The 19158-nt window shown below is 34.2% G+C and overlaps 1 protein-coding gene across 1 annotated transcript in view; it reads right to left on the reverse strand.

Annotated features, from left to right (window-relative positions):
* The window catches only part of Wg (wingless), a 63534-nt gene that overhangs the window by 11852 nt on the left and 32524 nt on the right, over nt 1–19158 (reverse strand). Inside the window, exon 3 of the mRNA XM_064062285.1 lies at nt 8694–8989. Within this exon, the coding sequence (XP_063918355.1) occupies nt 8694–8989 (296 nt within the window). The remainder of the gene's footprint in view (nt 1–8693; nt 8990–19158) is intronic.

A 19158-nucleotide genomic window follows, 5' to 3' on the forward strand; every position in this document is an offset into this window, starting at 1 on the left:
TTGTCAGATAGAAGGGCGGAGTTTAACTGCAAAATTTATATTGCTGTACAAGAAATTACCAAGAGAAACATGTTTGTAGTATTGTTGAAACCGGACTATTTTCCGAAAAAGTAGAGGAAGAATATTCTTATTCTCTCAAAAGTAAAATTTGCAAATAAGTTCCGCCCTCTGGCCTCACAACGAATAAAAAAATTAGTCACGATTGAGATGGGGTGGGTGGGTGGGGCTTAATCTTTGGTTTTCTTAGTACATATACATAGCCTTCTTTCAAGACTAAGATACTTAAAATATCAAATAGTAAATTTGACGTAAGAATTATGTTTTAAACGTCTTGTGGTTGAAAATAGGTATAATTTAAGACAAAGAGCCATAATTAAGCCCCACCCATCCACCCTTGTCTCAGTTGTGATCAATTTTTTATTCGTTGTCAGCTAGAAGGGCAGAGTTTAACTGTAAAGTTGATATTGCTGTACAAGAAATTACCAAGAGAAACATGTTTGTGGAATTATGGTATTGTGCAAAATGGACTATTTTCCGAAAAACTAGCGGAAGAAAATTCTTATTTCCTCAAAAGTAAAATTTGCAGTTAAGTTTCGCCCTATAGTCTCACAACGAATAAAAAATATATTGCAATTGGAATTGGGGCGGGTGGGTGGGGCTTAGTCGTCAGCTTCTTTTTCGAGATATATGTAGTTTTCTTTCAATAACACGATACATATATAAAACATGTTTCACGTGATAATTTCTTACAGAGAAATATAAACTTTTGAATTAAGCTCCGCCTCTCGTCAGACAACGAATAAAAAAATGTATTGCAACTGGAATCAGGGTGGGTGGGTGGGGCATATTATTCGGCTTCTTTTTCTAAATATATTTAGTTTTTTTTTTCAACAACACGATACTTAAAACATGTTTCACGTGGTAATTTCTTATAAAATATAAATTTTTGAATTAAGCTCCGCCTTTCGTCAGACGACGAATAACAAAATTAATCACAATTGAGATGAGGGTGGGTGGGTGGGGCTTATCCATTGGCTTTCTTTTCGTAAGATGCATATTTCTCTTTTAACAACAAAATAGCTAAAATGATATAAAAAAGGTACATTTAATGCTATTCATAATTTTGATGTATAATTTTAAATTAAATGAAACAATTTAGGTTACTATGAAATTTCATTCCAGTGTCGAAATGCATCGCCGATTGTCAATACTTTTTCCAACCAAAGCATCTCAAACATAATTTGACTTATATAAAAACCCATTTTACCATCTTAAAAACAAGAATAACTAGATTAGAGACCAGTGGGCTGACCTTAAGTCGGTTTGTGGATATAGTAGATCATCCTCCTCTAGGTATAAAAATGTCCTAACCCACAAAAGAAAAAATTTTCTGCCGAAAAATATCTAATTTGTTATTTTAATAGTAATTCTGAAATGTTCCATTTGATACTACCTCTGGCAACAGGACAAATTTCCGCGTCTCGTCCTCGCCGAGGACCGTCGTCCTGACAAATCGCGCGCCGCCGTCATTTCTCAACGTGACAGCTGCAGGATCACGTTCCTCTGTTTATGTTGGTGATTGCACGAATTCTGGCCGAGATACTGCTTTGAAGTCGATAGCACTAATGAGAGGCGATATTGCCGCCGGTTATCGTCTTCAATTAATTTCAACGATAGGGAAAGTACCAGAGGTGACTTACGAGCGACTAATTTTACTTTATTAACATGTGCGAGCTATGTCGTGATAAATGGGGCTATTCTAAGTGCCGTCCAGACGTGTCGTGTACGCTCGCCGCAAGCGAGGGATTATTAATTAGGGGGAGAGTTATTATCGGCGTTTGGGACAAATTGAGATGTCTGCAAAGAAGAAACTCAGAAACTCTGACACCAGAGGAATATATCTTTTGAGTATATGTAAGTACACTCGAAAGTTGCGGGTTTTTGCAGGCATCGGCCTTGATCTCCGGTTGACATCTCCGGGAGTGTTTCGGCTGAGTCCGACCCTCGTCTCGCAATCAGCTCGCCTTTAATTAGTCACTTTTTGGAGGAATCGTAGAAGAGTCAGAACGGGTTGTCGTTGAATATAAATAATATTTATGCGCGATTAAAACGTTCTAATGATGACTGGTGTGAGAAAAAGGTTTGATTTATGCAGAAAGTGGTCATTACTACCGGGTGGTCGTATCGAGTTTTATTAAAATGCATATTAACTTGTTACTGGCCGCGAAGACCGCCCATTACTAATAAAGTGACATTCGCTCAAGGCGCTCCGATGGGCTTTATTAAGTCGCTCGACAGTACATGCAACCAACATGGTGTTGCGACACCTGTACGCCCCACCACTTTATGGAAAGAACAGTTTCCGGCAATTAAGCGTATTTTGGGATAGACTTTCCCAAAGACATGAGATGGGCCGCGAGCCAATCGCAAATTGGCGCTATTACTTAGCGGAAGGCACTTAAGTCGAGATATACGAGAGTGGAAAGAGATTTACGGCGAGGATCTGGAAAGTGGAGCAAATGAGGCTCATAATGCACTTCGTGTTAAAAAAATGGGGCTATATTTTATTTAAGAAAGTCTCAAAACGCTCGATAATTAATACACGGTGTCTCGTGGTACGCGCAATGCTAATGGCAAGTCATTACAAAAAAATATTACATCGACAGCCTCTCCCACGTATTTTCGTTTCATTAATTACGACAGCCGAAGTTCAAGGATTTAATAGACACCCACTCCACGATTCTTTATTAGTTGTTATTAGTGATCATCAACAGATAATTTACTGTGGAAATTATATAGCACGGAGGATTGAATACGTAAGCGATCGCTCTAAAAATAACTCCAATTTTTCAGGTAAACCCCTCGACAACAAAATTCAAATTTTGCACCTCACTGACCTGTCTGCACCATAATTGCACAGATTCTTTTATTTATTTATTTTTTTTTTTTAATTTTACAAAATTGTACATTCGTCAAATAATTATTATAATTAAGTCCCCTAACATCAAGACAATAACACGTTATTCAGTTTGCACTTAAATCTATACTTGTCATTATCAAATAAGTAAATTTAGATTTAAAATTTATTTGGTACTGTTTCCAACAATTCAGTGGCGATTTTAAAATATGGTGAACAATATGTGAGCTGACAGCGCACCAAGAAGATAAACAGAATTTTGAGAGTCCCAACAGAAAAACTTTGACAGTGTCTAGAGATTAGACCTAACACTCTATTAATTTTTTTTAAAATACGGTCATAATGGGTTTTAAAAGTCAGTTTTGAATCTAAAATAACACCCAAATCCTTAATTTCACTAACAGAATTATTAATGTTTAAAGGTAATAGATTTCTGAAGGTCGATTCGAATAAAATGTTCAGATCATGATCAAAATGGGTCCACAATCCGACCCTTGAGGAACTTCAGATAATACAAATAAGGAGATGATAAGTGAGAACCAATTCATACTTGTGGTCTATCTTCTAAGGATGCTTTGAATAATAAGAACAAATGCTATTTCAAAAGAATGTTTGGAACACCATCAGACCCTACATAATTTGACGGTTTCAGATGAAAAATAGATTCAAAGATATCAGAAACACTAACTTTTAAACCTGAATCATTAACCATACATTTTGCCTTCTTTTCTTAACATGTCATCTTTTCACAATAAGAAACTTTAAACATGTCTAAAATGGTAAATTTGTATAGGGAAATATCGATTTTGCAATTATGCCCTGCCCCTTGGTCTGACAACGAATGAAAAATTCATCACGACTGAGATCGAGGCGGATGGGTGGGGATTTTCTTTTGGTTTTCTTTTTTAATTAACACATTTAGTTTTCTTTGAATAACACGATTACTTAAGAACATAATTCACACTAACGACGAATATAAAAAATGATCAGAATTAAGATAGGGCGGGTGGGCGCGGCTTATATTTTGCTTTTTTCTTTAATATACATGGCCATCTTTTCACAAGAAACTTAAAACATGACTAAAATGGTACATTTTTGCAAGGAAATATGGATTTTGCAATTATGAGGCGGAGCCTATTTGTGCAATCGATATTTCCTTATACAAATTTGCCATTTCAAACATGTTTTAAGTTTTATGTTGTGAAAAGAAGTCTACGTATATTAAAATAAATAGACAAAATGTAAACCCGCCCACCCACCCTCTCTCAATTGTGACAATTTTTTGCTTCACCGTGAACCAAGGAGGCGCAGTTTAACTGCATATTTTTGAGTATCGTGTTGTTCAAAGAATACTATGTATAAATATTTTTAAAAAAAGAGAAAATATAAACCCCGCCCACCCACCCCATCGCAATTGTAATCATTTTTTTCATTCTTAGAAATTTAAAACATGTTTAAAATGGTGAATTTTTATAGGAAAATATAAATCTTGCAATTAGACGCCGCCCCTCGGTCTAGCAACGAATGAAAACTCCATTACTATTTAGATCAGGGCAGGTATGCGTATAGCATAGTATTCTTTGAATAACAAGGTACTCAAAAAATGTTACAAGAAACTTAAGACATGTTTATATTGGTAACTTTTTTAGACAAATATGGATTTTGCAGTTAAGCTCTGCCCCTCGGGTTACAACGAATAAAAAAAAATAGTCAGAATTGAGATAGGGTGGGTGGGCGGGGCTTATACTTTGCCTTTTTTTCTTAATATACATGGCCATCTTTTCACGACAAGAAACTTAAAACATGGTTAAAATGGTACATTTTTACAAGGAAATATTGATTTTGCAATTATAGGGCGGCTCTTAATTGCAAAAGAGATATTTCCTTATACAAATTTTCCATTTTAAACATGTTTTAAGTTTCATATTGTGAAAAGAAGTGTAAACATAATAAATCAAACAGGCAAAGTGTAAGCCCGCCCACCCGCCCTGTCTCTATTGTGATGATATATTTTTATTCGCTGTGAACCAAGGAGGCGGAGCTTAACTGCAAGATACTTATTTCTTTACAAAAAATTAAAAACATGTTTTTGAGAATCGTGTTGTTCAAAGAATACTATGTGCAAGTATTAAGAAAAAAAGGGAAAGTATAAACCCCACCCACCCACCCCATCTCAATTGTGATATTTTTTTTTATTCTTAGAAACTTAAAACATGTTTAAAGTGGTAAATTTTTTAGACAATTCTGGATTTTGCAGTTAAGCTCTGCCCCTCGGGTTACGACGAATAAAAAAAAATAATCAGAATTGAGATAGGGTGGGTGGGCGGGGTTTATATTTTGCCTTTTTTCTATAACATACATGACTATCTTTTCACAACAAGAAACTTAAAACATGGTTAAAATGGTATATTTTTGTAAGAAAATATAGATTTCGTAATTATGGGGCGGAGCCTTATTGCAAAATCGATATTTCCTTATACAATTTACCATTTTAAACATACTTTAAATTTCATGTTGTGAAAAGAAGTCTACATATAATAAAACAAAAAGACAAAATGTAAGCCCCCCCCACCCGCCCTCTCTCTATTGTGATGATTATTTTTATTCGCTGTGAATCAAGAAGGTGGAGCTTAACTGCAATATATTTATTTCTTTATAAAAAATTAAAAACATGTTTTTGGGTGTCGTGTTGTTCAAAGAATAGTACGTATATTAAGAAAAAAAGGGCAAATATAAACCCCGCCCACCCACCCCATCTCAATTGTGATGATTTTTTTATTCTTAGAAACTTAAAACATGATTAAAATGGTAAATTTTTTAGAAAATTATGGATTTTGCAGTTAAGCTCCGCCCCTCGGGTTACGACGAAAAAAAAATCCTCACAATTTAGATAGGGTGGGTGGGCGGGGCTTATATTTTGCATTTTTTCCTTAATACACATGGCCATCTTTTCACGACAAGAAACTTAAAACATGGTTAAAATGGTACATTTTTACAAGGAATATAGATTTTGCAATTATAGAGCGGCTCTTAATTGCAAAATAGATATTTCCTTATACAAATTTACCATTTTAAACATGTTTTAAATTTCATATTGTGAAAAGAAGTGTAAACATAATAAAACAAACAGGCAAAGTGTAAGCCCGCCCACCCGCCCTGTCTCTTTTGTGATGATTTATTTTTATTCGCCGTGAACCAAGGAGGCGGAGCTTAACTGCAAGATATTTATTTCTTTACAAAAAATTAAAAACACGTTTTTGGTGTCGTGTTGTTCAAAGAATAATATGTATATTTGGAAAAAAAAGAGAAAATATTCTTTGAAAAACAGGATACTCAAAAACATCTTACAAGAAATTTAAGACATGTTTAAAATGGTAAATTTTTTAGACAATTATGGATTTTGCAGTTAAGCTCTGCCGCTCGGGTTACGACGAATAAAAAAAAAATCATCCGAATTGAGATAGGGTGGGTGGGCGGGGCTTATATTTTGCCTTTTTTTCTTTAATATATATGGCCATCTTTTCACAACAAGAAACTAAAAACATGGTTAAAATGGTACATTTTTGTAAGGAAATATGGATTTTGTAATTATGGGGCGGAGCCTAATTGCAAAATCGATATTTACTTATACAACTTACCATTTTAAACATACTTTAAATTTCATGTTGTGAAATGAAGTCTTCACATATTAAAAGAAAAAGGCAAAATATAACCCCGCCCACCCACCCTTTCTCAGTTGTGATGATTTTTTTATTCGCCGTGAATCAAGGAGGTGGAGTTTAATTTGAAGTCACTTATTTCTTTACAAAAAATTAAAAGCGTGTTTTTGAGAATCGTGTTGTTTTTAAGAATACCTACTATGTATAGGTATTAAAAAAAAGGGAAAATATAAATGCCGCCCACCCACCCCATCTCAATTGTGATGACTTCTGTTATTCTTAGAATCTAAAAATATGTTTAAAATAGTAAATTTTTTATAGAAAAATATGGATTTTGCAGTTAGGTGATGCCCCTTGATCTGGAAACGAACGAAAACTTCATTACTATTTAGATCAAAGCAGTCGTCATAAAAAAGTTAAAACTAAAAGTTACAGGTATGGATATAGCATAATATTCTTTGAATAACAGGAAACTCATAAACATGTCTTACAAGAAACTTAAAACATGTTTAAAATGATATTTTTTTTAGATAAATATGGATTTTGCAATTAAGCTCCGCCTCCTGGCTTACGACGAATAAAAAAAAATCATCAGAATTGAGACAGGGCGGGTGGGCGGGGCTTATATTTCGCCTTGTTTTCTTAAAATACATGGCCATCTTTTCACAACAAGAAACTTAAAACATGATTAGAATGGTACATTTTTGCAAGGAAATGTAGATTCTGCAATTATGGGGCGGAGCCTTTGTAAAAAGAAGTTCACACATTTTGCCCTTTTTGCGGGTGCCCTCTCTCACTGGTGATGATTTTTTTTATTTGCCATGAACCAAGGAGGAAGACCTTAACTGCAAGATATTTATTTCTTTACAAAAAGTGAAAAACATGTTTGTCGTGTTGTTCAAAGGATAATATGTACCTATATTAAGAAAACTAGGGAAAATATAAATATAATTGTAACGATTTTTTTTCCTAGAAACTTAAAACGCGTTTAAAATGGTGAATTTTTGTAAGAAAATATGGATTTTGCATTAGGCGCCGCCCCTCGGCCTGGCAATCAATGAAAACTTCATTATTACTTAGATCAGGGCAGATATAGGTATAGCGTAGTATTCTTTGAAAAACACGATACTCAAAAACACATCTTACAAGAAACTTTTCTTTTATTATTAATTTATTTCCAGAAATATTTCGGATTATCTAATAAACCATTATTAACATTATTAATATGTGAATTATAAAGTTTAGTACTGGCATATTTGCACTGAGATCTTAAATCTTTAAAAGATAGGTAGTCCTTAAAATTACTTGATTTTTCGAAACGAGAATGGTAAGCTTTTTTCATTTTGGACAATTTAATTAAATCCTTATTAAACCAATGAGGGTATATTTTCATTCAAGTCAAGATCAGACAACTCAATATCTCAATTAATCGACCCAAGATAATTATTATTCAGCATATAGTAATTACCATTATCAAAATCTACTACTTCACCCTCTGATGTACCTGTCTCTGATATAGAAAAACAAGTAGAGGGCCATAAATAGGGAATGTGATGAAAACTGCCGTCAAAAATCATTATTGACTTGCTTCAGATTTAAAAATGAGTACCTAAGTATCATTAATAGCTTGATACTGTTCTTGAGGATAACCCATTGACAAGAATTTTACCTTGTTATTCCAAGATAAGTGTGAAATTAAAATCTCCAGCAATTAAATAATCAAAATCAGGAAACAAATGAAAAATATTTTCTAAATCAGAACAATGATTTTGATAGGTAATAATATCTGTTAGTAGATATTAAGATTACGATTATATCAGCGTTTTGATAATAACAATGGTAACGTTTTTTGTCTTCGGGGTTTCGGAGTTCTGCAGGGCTCCATTGGCACCGCTGTGTTATTTTCCGTGAACTGACCTACATATCAAAATCTTTTCGACCGACAGCAACCACTATCTACTAAAAACTGGCGAACGCCAAACCGCGCCAAACCAACCCGTTCCAGGTCCAAATCAACCGCCAACTCTGTGTTTGGGCGGTTTGCGGAATGCCCGTTTTTCGATTTGTGAATTCCCTTTTTGAGGGGATTCGTTGCGGTCGTAATAGTTCCTACTCACCCATCTGCCGGCCTCATTGTTGTGCAAATTCATCTTCTCCCTTATCGTCTTCCCCCTTTCTCCCGTGTCGACGAATTCGCGGCTGACGGCAAATCCGAAGCCGATGTTGTCGGAGCAACCGCCCCATTCGAAATCCCGAACTCCTGCCACCGCTGCATTCCCCGTAACCTGCGGCCGCCCCTTGTAGTGGGTCTCGCAGTTGCACGTGTCGATGGAGCCCTCGCTGCAGGCCCTCGCGATGGCGTGGGTGACGGCGGCGCTGGTTATGGCGTAGATGAAGGCGGTTTCTCGACAGCCTGAAAAAGAAAAATTTTTTATTTGGGTTTGATGAATAGTGGTTGGGTTGTGGGGATGTGGAATTGAGTGGGAGTGGAACAGGGGTCTGCACTTGGGCGTGGAGTTTTAATTTTTTCTGTAAGCTATGTACCTAGGTACATTTATGCAAAAAATTTGAGGTTATTTTTTTTTCTAAAGAGGTTTAAAGGATTGACAACAGTGTTTTTGTACTAAGAGGATAAATTAAATTTTAAATTTTGATAATGAAATAACTACGGTTTATCACGACAAAATCGATGACGTCATTTAAAAAAATATATTAAATTAATTTTTAGTGAAAACTTGCTTTGGACCTAACTGAGGTGTTTGGAATACACCACAGGAAAAGAAAGTTCCGTGCCAACAATTTGAAATCGGCCGAATTTACCGAAAAAATTTGAAAATTTTAGAAAAAAAAGTGAGTTTTCGGAGAAAATATATAATATAAAATTTGCCTTTATTTCATGTTTGAAATAAAAAAAGAGACAAAAAAGCGCTAAAAACCTGATAACAAAAGAATGATAAAAAAAAACGTGACAAAAAAATCACAGAAAATATGACAAAAAAAATGAGACGAAAAGAGACATAAAAATCCGAAAAAAAAACTGACAACAGAAAAAGTGACTGAAAAAGGACTACAAAAAAAAAAGTGCAACATGAAATACCAAAAAAAAGGCGACAAAAAAGTTTTCAAATGCACGAAAAAAAAGGTTCAAAAATGGGAATCAAAAAACGCTAAAAAGATGAAAAAACAAGACGACAAAAATGTTACTCAGAAAAAAACGAGAAAAAAACGACAAAAAAATCACAAAAATCTAACAAAAAGAACAAAAAAAAGGAATAAAAAAGCTGACCAAAAACAGGACAAAAAGGGCCACAACAATCCCAAAAAAAACTGATAACACAAAAAGTGGCAAAAAAATGCCGACAAAAACACGCTAAAAGAACTACCAAAAGGGCTCAAAAATGTGACAAATTACCAAAACAGCCACAAAAAAAAACAGTAAAAAAAATTAATAAGGAAAAACCGAAGAAAAGCGACAAAAAAGGGACAAAAAAGTTGTGCAAAACGGGTTAAAAAGAACCATAAAAATCCGAAAAAAACTTGTAACATAAAAGCTAGAGAAAAATGTCGCCAAAGAAAACGAGCCAAAAAAGCTCTAAAATAAAGAGCTACAAAAAAAAACAAAAAAAAAAGGGCGACACAAAAGTCTCGAAAATGCGCCACAACAAACGGTTAAAAAATAGGAGTCTAAGAAAAGCTAAAAAGAAGACTGAGAAAAAACGACAAAAAAACTTAAGCAAAAAAAAAACGAGAAAAAAACAACAAAAATCTCAAAAATCTTAAAAAAAGAACAAAAGGGGCTATAAAAATCCAAAAAAACACTAATAACACAAAAAGCGGCAGAAAAAAGCCGACGAAAAAAGCGCAACGAAAGAAGTACCAAAAAGGGCTCTAAAAAATGTGGCAAAAAGACCAAAAAAAGCCAACAAAAAATTCCGCAAAATAGTCACACAAAAAAGGTTAAAAAAACGTTAATAAGAAAAAAATCGGCAAACACGTCAAAAAAACGGACAAAAATCGCGTCAAAAAGGGTCATAAAAATCCGAAAAAAAAACTTCTAACATAAAAGCGGCACAAAAATGATATTTTTATTTTTTGAGTTTTTCGATTTTTTATTTTTGTATTTTTCAGTTTCTGATTTTTTGTTTTTTCGATTTTTGGTTTCTTCAAATTCTCGATATTTCAACATTTGAATATTTCAATTTTCCGATTTTTTCATTATTTGCTTATTTAATTTTAAAATTTTGTCATTTTCGAAATACAAAAAATTCAAAAATTTAAAATTCGAGAAACTGAAAAATACGAAAATTCAAAAAACGAAAAATTGTAGATTCAAAAAATTGCAATAGCAAAAAGAGAAGTGGAAAAATTAAAAATTAATAAATAGAAAAATTAAATGTTGGATAAAAGGAAAAATAAACATATCTAAATACTGAAAAATTCCAAACTCAAAAATTCAAAATTTTAGAACTGTTAATTAATGAAAAAATGATAATATTTTTTTAATAACTGTTTACAGTGTACTCCGATTTTTTACTTTTTTAAGAGACACACGACTGATCTCTTGAACAAACTGAAATATCGATATTTGAAAAATGTAACGTTTGAGAACACTCTGTATATTAAAATTTTATTTAATTGGTACCACAGCAAGCCTACTTTTATTCATCTTTCCACCCACAAAATATTGGAATACAAATTTTAATAACCTTATTGTGATTTTTTTTGTGAATTCTGTCATTACCAAAAAATTTCAAATTGAAGAAAATTAGAATAACGTGGCAACGTTGCATGGTCGTTTCAAAAATAAACTTTGGGTACGTAAAAATATATAGGTGGCGCCAAAAAAACGAGGTAAGAAAAAACTCCTCAAAAATGTGTCGAAAAAAACGGTTAAAAATGGTACTCAAAAAACACCAAAAAATGATGAACGACTATAAAAAGGTATACTAAAAAAAACGTCAAGAAAATGTTACAAACAAAAGAGTTGCCAAAAAATTGAGGAAAAAAAGAGGGGACCAAAAAAGACCTTTTATCTTTTGTTTTGATAAAAACGGTAACAACACAATAAAAAACGGCACAAAAGCTCCACAAAAATTAAAAAAAAAAGAACCAAAAAAGTCAAAGACAAAGGTGACTTAAACGCTTTAAAAAAACAACAAACAAAGCGACAAAGCAAAAATTCAAAAAATGCGACAAAAAGTTCATCAAAAATCCGACAAAACAGAAAAAGGCAAGACAAAACGGGAACAAAAAAGGACGGCAATAAAAACAAAAAAAAGTTACAAAAATTCAGGTAAAAAAATGGTTGTCAAAAAATTGCTAAAAAGATGGAAACAATACACAAAATAAGGCGACTAAAAAGGCAATGTTTATTTCTTACTTACATCGGTTGCATGAAATACAAAAAATTACACTTTTCCATGTGAACCAAATTTTACAGAAAATCAGTTCGAAAATAGTTAATTATTCACAGTGTCAGGAATGATCTTCTTTACTCACGAGAATAAATATTGCCACATGAATCCAACCGAGTGCCGCAAATCAATCGAACCAAAACATTTAAGTAGTAGCAAATTATTTTGATATTTAAAGTAAAATTTGAAACTAATGTGATGTTAAAAAAACAGTGTTCAAACAGCCACAAGCCATGTAAAACTTGTCGCATTATTCCAACTAGTCCCTTACGTTCAAATTCAAATTAGCCCATCACATCCGCATCGCCCAGAGGGCGAAGGTAATACCGTGCCCCGCGATTTGCATGACAAAACGGGGTTAAGAGACGCAACATCCATTGACAATACCTCCGGCTCTCCTCGTTTCCAGTTTATTTAGGGCCCGACACATGTTTGCTTATCAGCAGATGGGTTACGGTCGAGTAAAAGCTCATTGTCAATATTGGTCGTTGTCAACTAAAATAATGCCGGCCTCTCCTCGATCTCGTCCAAATTTCTCAATTCAATTAAGGCCGGATGGTCCGGTGTATCGCACTTGCGTGTAAATCATAAAGTTATGCTTTTTATGGGCTCGGAACGGGTTTGGGGGCCTTTTAATTAATTTAGGCAGGAGGAAGGAGGCGACTAATAAAAATAGTTGTGTCAGTTATTAAATAACGTAGATTATTACGAAAATCCGACGCGAGGCGACCGGGAAACCGATGAGCATTGATTGAATACTCAAATTACCGATCAATTGGGACTAATAGAGCGAGTTTATCGGTTTAAATAACAAATAGCGGGTCGGGTTCGGTGTAGATCGAACGATAAAGGACTACCCGAAATACCACTTTATTTTTTTCGGTCGCCACCGGCTCGTACCTGGGTTTGTATCTAAATTGGACCAATTTTGTGCTGTCTTTCGAATTATTTTAATTAAATGCCTGACAAATTGCTGCCTTCGGGAGGGGATTAATAGGGCATTAGCCAAATTAGGATAAGCGGCGGCGGACTCGGCCGACTCCGACATTCCCATATTTTGATTTTTAATAAATATATTTTTTTATAGATCGCCATCACAAGACCGCGAAGGGAACAAATGTCTGAAAATTTTCGTAAAAATACATTGTTTCAAAAAAATATTTGGTGTTCATCAAGCCCAAAAGAATTAGGAAATTTTGAAAAATATCACAGAATTTTTTAAACTTGAATCATTAACCATACATTTTGCCTTGTTTTTTCTTAATATGTGTAGTCTTCTTTTCTCAACAAGAAACTTAAAAAAAATATGCCTAAAATGGTAAATTTGTGTAGACAAACAAGGATTTTACGATTAATCTCCGCCCCCGGCTTACGACGAATAAAAAATATCATCACAATTGAGATAGGGCGACTGGGCCGGGCTTATATTTTGCCTTTTTTTTTTTAATATGCATAGTCACAAGAAACTTAAAACATGTTTAAAATGGTAAATTTGTATAGGGAAACATCGATTTTACAATTAAGCCCCGCCTCTGGGTTTACGACGAATAAAAACAAATCATCAGAATTGAGATAGGGCGGGTGGGCGGGGCTTATATTTTGCCTTCTTTCTTTAATATACATAGCCATCTTTTCACCACAACAAATTTAAAACATAGTTAAAATGGTACATTTTTGTAAGGAAATATGGATTTTGTAATTATGGGGCGGAGCCTAATTGCAAAATCGATATTTCTTTACACAAATTTACCATTTTAAACATGTTTCAAGTTTCATGTTATGAAAAGATGACTACATGTATTAAAACAAAAAGGCAAAACGTAAGCCCGCCCACCCGCCCTGTCTCAATTGTGGTGATTTTTTTTATTCGCCGTGAGCTAAAGGGGCGGAGCGTAACTGCAAGATACTTATTTTTTTTACAAAAAATTAAAAACATTTTTTTTATTATCGGGTTGTACAAAGAATACTATGGATGTTAGGATAAAATAAAAAATATTAACCCCGCCCACCCACCCCAACTCAATTGTGATGATTTTTTTTATACCACGTGAACCAAGGAGGCGGAGTTTAACTGCAAGATACTTAATTTTTTACAAAAAAATAAAAACATGTTTTTGAGTATCGTACTGTTCAAAGAATACTATTGATAATAAGAGAAAAAGGGAAAATATTTACCCCACCCGCCCACCCTATCTCAATTGTGATGATTTTGTTTATTCTTAGACACTTGCATATTTAAAATGGTAAACTTATACAGGGAAGTATCGATTTTGCAATTACGCTCCGCCCCTCGGTCTGACGACGAATGAAAAGTTCATCACAACGAATGAGTAGGGCTTTTCTTTTAGTTTTTACCAGTAAAGAACATATTTCACATGGTAATTTCTCGCATAAAAATAATAATTTTACAATTAAGCTCCGCCCTCCGGCTAAAAACACATTTTAGGGCGGAGCCTAATTGCAAAATCGATATTTCCTTATGCAAATTTACCGTTTTAAACATGTTTTAAATTTTATGTTGTGAAAAGAACTCTACACATATTAAAACAAAAAGGCAAAATGTCACCCTAAGGAGGCGGAGCTTAATTGCAACATAATTATTCTTTTACAAATATCAATCTTAACTCCTACTGCTTGTCAAATCAGAATTTAATACTTATTTTTCAATAAATAAAATCAAATCAGAATTTAATACTTATTTTTCAATAAATAAAATCAGTCACTCAAATTCAGAAAGAAAGTGGGCGCAGCTAAGTTTATCTTTTTTCTACAAAGTCTTATAAGCAAGTAATAGCCCCGCCCACCCGCCCCAGTCTTCATTCTAGTGACTACTCTTAATAGTAGTAATATGTACTAGTTTTGACTTTTCCAGTAATTGACATAAGTCAATGGAATTAAAAAAGGACATGGTTGGAACCACGTATAGGTTTCATTTACAGTCTTATAAGCAAACAAGCTCCTCCTACTCACTCAAGCTCCACTTTAATAAATCGTTTCATTGGTTCGGAGAAAAAGGCGGTGTTTGAAATTGTACTACATTGTGTCTACTTTATATGATTTTTTTATATTTATATGTAAACGTTGACGGCAAGATCGTTTTTCGAATGTGTTGAATTTTATTAAAAAAAAAAAATAGTTCTACATAGATTCTATTATTTGTCAATTTAAATTTAACTTTCATCTCAGAATCAATAAAAAGTTTCACCAAAAAGGAATAAGGGTGGGTGGGTGGGGCTACAATTTTATAAGGAAACAACAGCCCCGCCCACCCGCCCACTTCCTGATTCTAGTGACTAATCTTAATACTGTTAATTAAAGGAAAATTATGATCTTATTAGAATCTTGAGCAAATATGTTATACCGTTGGCACAAAACAATCATAAATCATAACCAAAGTACCTAGAAAGTATTAAGCTAGTATTAGATAAAAATACCAAATGTGAGAATTACAATTAAAAAGCTTTATTGATGCTCCTCCCACTCACTCAAGCTCCACCTTAAAATATCGTTTCATTGGCGAGGAGACAAGGGCGGCGCTAAATTGTACTAAATTGTGTCTACTTCATAAGACTTTTTTAATATTCCTCTGTAAATGTTGACGGCAAGGTCGTTTTTCGAATGTGTTAAAATTTTATTAAAAAAAAATAGTTCTATGTAGCTTCTATTAATTGTCAATTTAAATCCAACTTTCATTTCAGAGCCAATAAAAAGGGTCACCAAAACGAAATAAGGGTGGGTGGGTGGGGCTACAGTTTTATAAGCAAGTAATAGCCCCGCCCACTCGCCCACCTCTTGATTCCAGTGACTAATCTTAATACTGTTAATTAATGGAAACATTATTATTTTATGAGGATAAAAAAATATGTTATACTGTTCACCAAAAAAAATTGATAAATCGTAAACAAGATATCTAGAAAGTATTAAGCTGGTATTAAACAAAAATATCAAATTTGAGAATTACATTTAAAAAGCAATATTACTGATGTTCCTCCCACTCACTAAAGCTCCACCTTAAAATATCGTTTCATTGGTGCGGAGACAAGATTGGTGCTAAATTGCCCAATATTGTGTCTACTTTATGATTTTTTTTAATATTTCTATGTAAACGTTAACGTCAAAGTGGTTTTTCGAATATGTGTTAAATTTTATTTAAACAAATAGTTCTATGTAGATTCTGTTATTTGTCAATTTAAATCCAACTTTCATTTCAGAGCCAATAAAAAGGGTCACCAAAACGGAATGAGGGTGGGTGGGTGGGGCTACAGTTTTATAAGCAGATAATAGCCCCGTCCACTCGCCCACCTCTTGATTCTAGTGACTAATCTTAATACTGTTAATTAATGGAAACATTATTATCTTATGAGGATGGAAAATATGTTATACTGTTGACCAAAAAAAAATGATAAATCGTAAACAAGATATCTAGAAAGTATTAAGCTGGTATTAAACAAAAATATCAAATCTGAGAATTACATTTAAAAAGCAATATTACTGATGTTCCTCCCACTCACTAAAGCTCCACCTTAAAATGTCATTTCATTGGTGCGGAGACAAGGGCGGTGCTAGTTTGTACTACATTGTGTCTACTTTATGATTTTTTTTTAATATTTCTATGTAAACGTTGGTGGCAAAGTCGTTTTTCGTATGTGTTAAAATGCTATTAAAAAAAAATTGTAATGGATTCTATTATTTGTCAATTTAAATCCAACTTTCATCTCAGAGCCAATAAAAAGGGTCATGAAAATGGAATAAGGGTGGGTGGGTGGGGATAGAGTTTTATAAGCAAGCAATAACCCCTATTACACTCTTTCCTCGGGACATATTCGTAAATGTATAAATAAGTATTTATTAAAAATAAAAATTTCAATATTATTGTATATTATTATTTTCCTCCAAAAATAAAATTTCTTTCTGATTGAAATTACAAAATAAAATATGAAAAGATGCTCCATTTACTTCCTGGCAGTAAAAAAGACGGTGAATAAAATTTTGTATTGAGTTAGTAAGAATTTATGGACGACGGTGATCTCGCAGGCCACTTCCAGTTTTATTAAATCTTCGTAGGGCTTTTGAAACCTTTGAAACCGTCGACTTAGAAATGGGTTCTTGCTCAGGATGAATTTCATTGAAAAGTGTTACTACTTGAGCAAAACTCCGTCTTTTGTCACCGTAATAACCGATAATCACTAATGATTCTATGCGCTCAGTTTCATTTAGATGCACCATTTTTGCAAAAACACCTTACATATTAAAACTAACAAAAATTTAACAAATCGTAGGAGACTCAATACTCTAGAACCTCGATTTTGCGTTGTTATTGACAACAAGCGCAACTTCGGTCTTCGTTTAATTCGAGCATTCCTTAAAAATACCACTTTTTATCCGACAATCAAATCGAGCTCGTCCGGGCGCCCGAAACCCCACAACCCATAAACCTCTCGGTCCTGATTAGGCGATAAACCTCGTCCTCCCAGAATACCAAACCTGGTAACTTTAATGCTCATGTTTTGTGGTTTTGGTCGGCTGACAAATGCCGTTTAATAGTTTCGGTGATGGCTTTATGGTCCATTAAAGATTTTATCATTTTATTTTTGACACATATAATTTTATGTGTAGCCCTGTTTGTCGAAATTTTTAAAACATGTTAATTAACTGTTTTATGAACAGCATTTGAATCACACACCGCTTCCTTTGTGTTTTTGTTGGAAACCACAAATAAGCGTCCCGTCGAAAGATCCCCGCCCATTGCTAAGGAAAAAGTGCAGATGGTGAATTTCGATACCGGAAAGAGTCGTCGTAGGTAGCAATTTATCCCCAGGGAGTCATCCTTCACCTATTCCGACCGGCTCGAATAAGACAATCCCCATGATTAAAGCCCTCGTCGATCTACATGTTTTGATCTTTTTGATGTAGTACCCTCAACATTCATTAGCTTGTTCGGACGACATTTTACGGCGTATTAAAATTTGTCAAAGGGTTGCATACAAAGAGAGCATGTCCAGATGTTTGCTTCCAGCCCTCGCTTTTGTTCGCCCTGTGGAGAGGTGGACATCAAAAAAATCGAGTGCACCAATTATGGCGAGGAGAGCTTATTTATCGTGATTGATTGATGACGTCATCGAATTTTTCGAAAGACTGGATTAGAGTGAGATTATTTAACGACGAACATTTCGTTTTACGCAAGCTAATAAACCTGCAGCCTTCTGCAAGATCGTTTTGGAAAGTGCCTTCATAACCGCAGGAAGAGTCCGGTCGATTGAATTAATGCCATAAAAAGGTTGTTTATTGACAATATGTCGTGTATCGGCCGAGCTTGCGATAATAAACCCGGCGATTACCGAGAGAAGCTAATTAGTATAATAAATAAATCCGGTGTGTTTATTTATGGAGGATTTAATGATCTAAATCTGACTAATACTCGATCGAGATCTTGTAGTGATAAACAACAGTGTTTGTAACAATACCTGAGCATGTAGTCCGGGTACTTATATATCATGGCTCGCAGCGTGCAGTCTCGATGATGACGTAATTACCCGGTCTTCCCCCAGGGGGGCACAGATTAACGAAACAACGATAATTCATAACTTCCAGGCCGGACCTACAGGAAGCAAGTGCGGATTGGGGTTTTAACACGAGGAGATGGAAACAAAGGGTGATGATCACGTTTGAACCACTTTTAATGACTTAATTTCGGTATTATGAATATTATTATGTTTTTTTCTTACCTGTATTTTTAATACCTTGGTGGTCAAATTTGAAATGTGCTTTTTGACTATGGATTTAAGAAGAATTTCGTCTAAAATAATAAAAATATTCACCAACTGACGCCGGAAATGGCTCAGCGATGCAAAATTAGTTTAGAAACTGAATGTTTCTTTTGACGGATTTTTTTGAACCCACCTATATTGCCAAATACATAAAAAGTATCACTTCAACGAAACTCGATTTGTGTAAAAATTGCTACATCTACTATTTCGAGCCTTCTGAACAAGGCTTTGGCATCAAAAGGTCTCTAGACACCCTCATGATTTTGTTTTAATTTTTTAACATCGACACTCTCGAAAAGTGGCACCGTCCTATATTTTTGTCCGTAGATGCCAAACGGAAGTAGATTGCGCCTTAAAATTCAACCACCGCAACTAGAAAACTCCAAGAAATCGAATGGTGA

The sequence above is a fragment of the Zophobas morio genome, unplaced genomic scaffold, assembly GCF_036711695.1.
Source record: "Zophobas morio isolate AGI-343-1 ecotype UQ-CSIRO unplaced genomic scaffold, CSIRO_AGI_Zmor_V1 ptg000022l, whole genome shotgun sequence".
Classification (NCBI taxonomy): Eukaryota; Metazoa; Arthropoda; class Insecta; order Coleoptera; family Tenebrionidae; genus Zophobas; species Zophobas morio.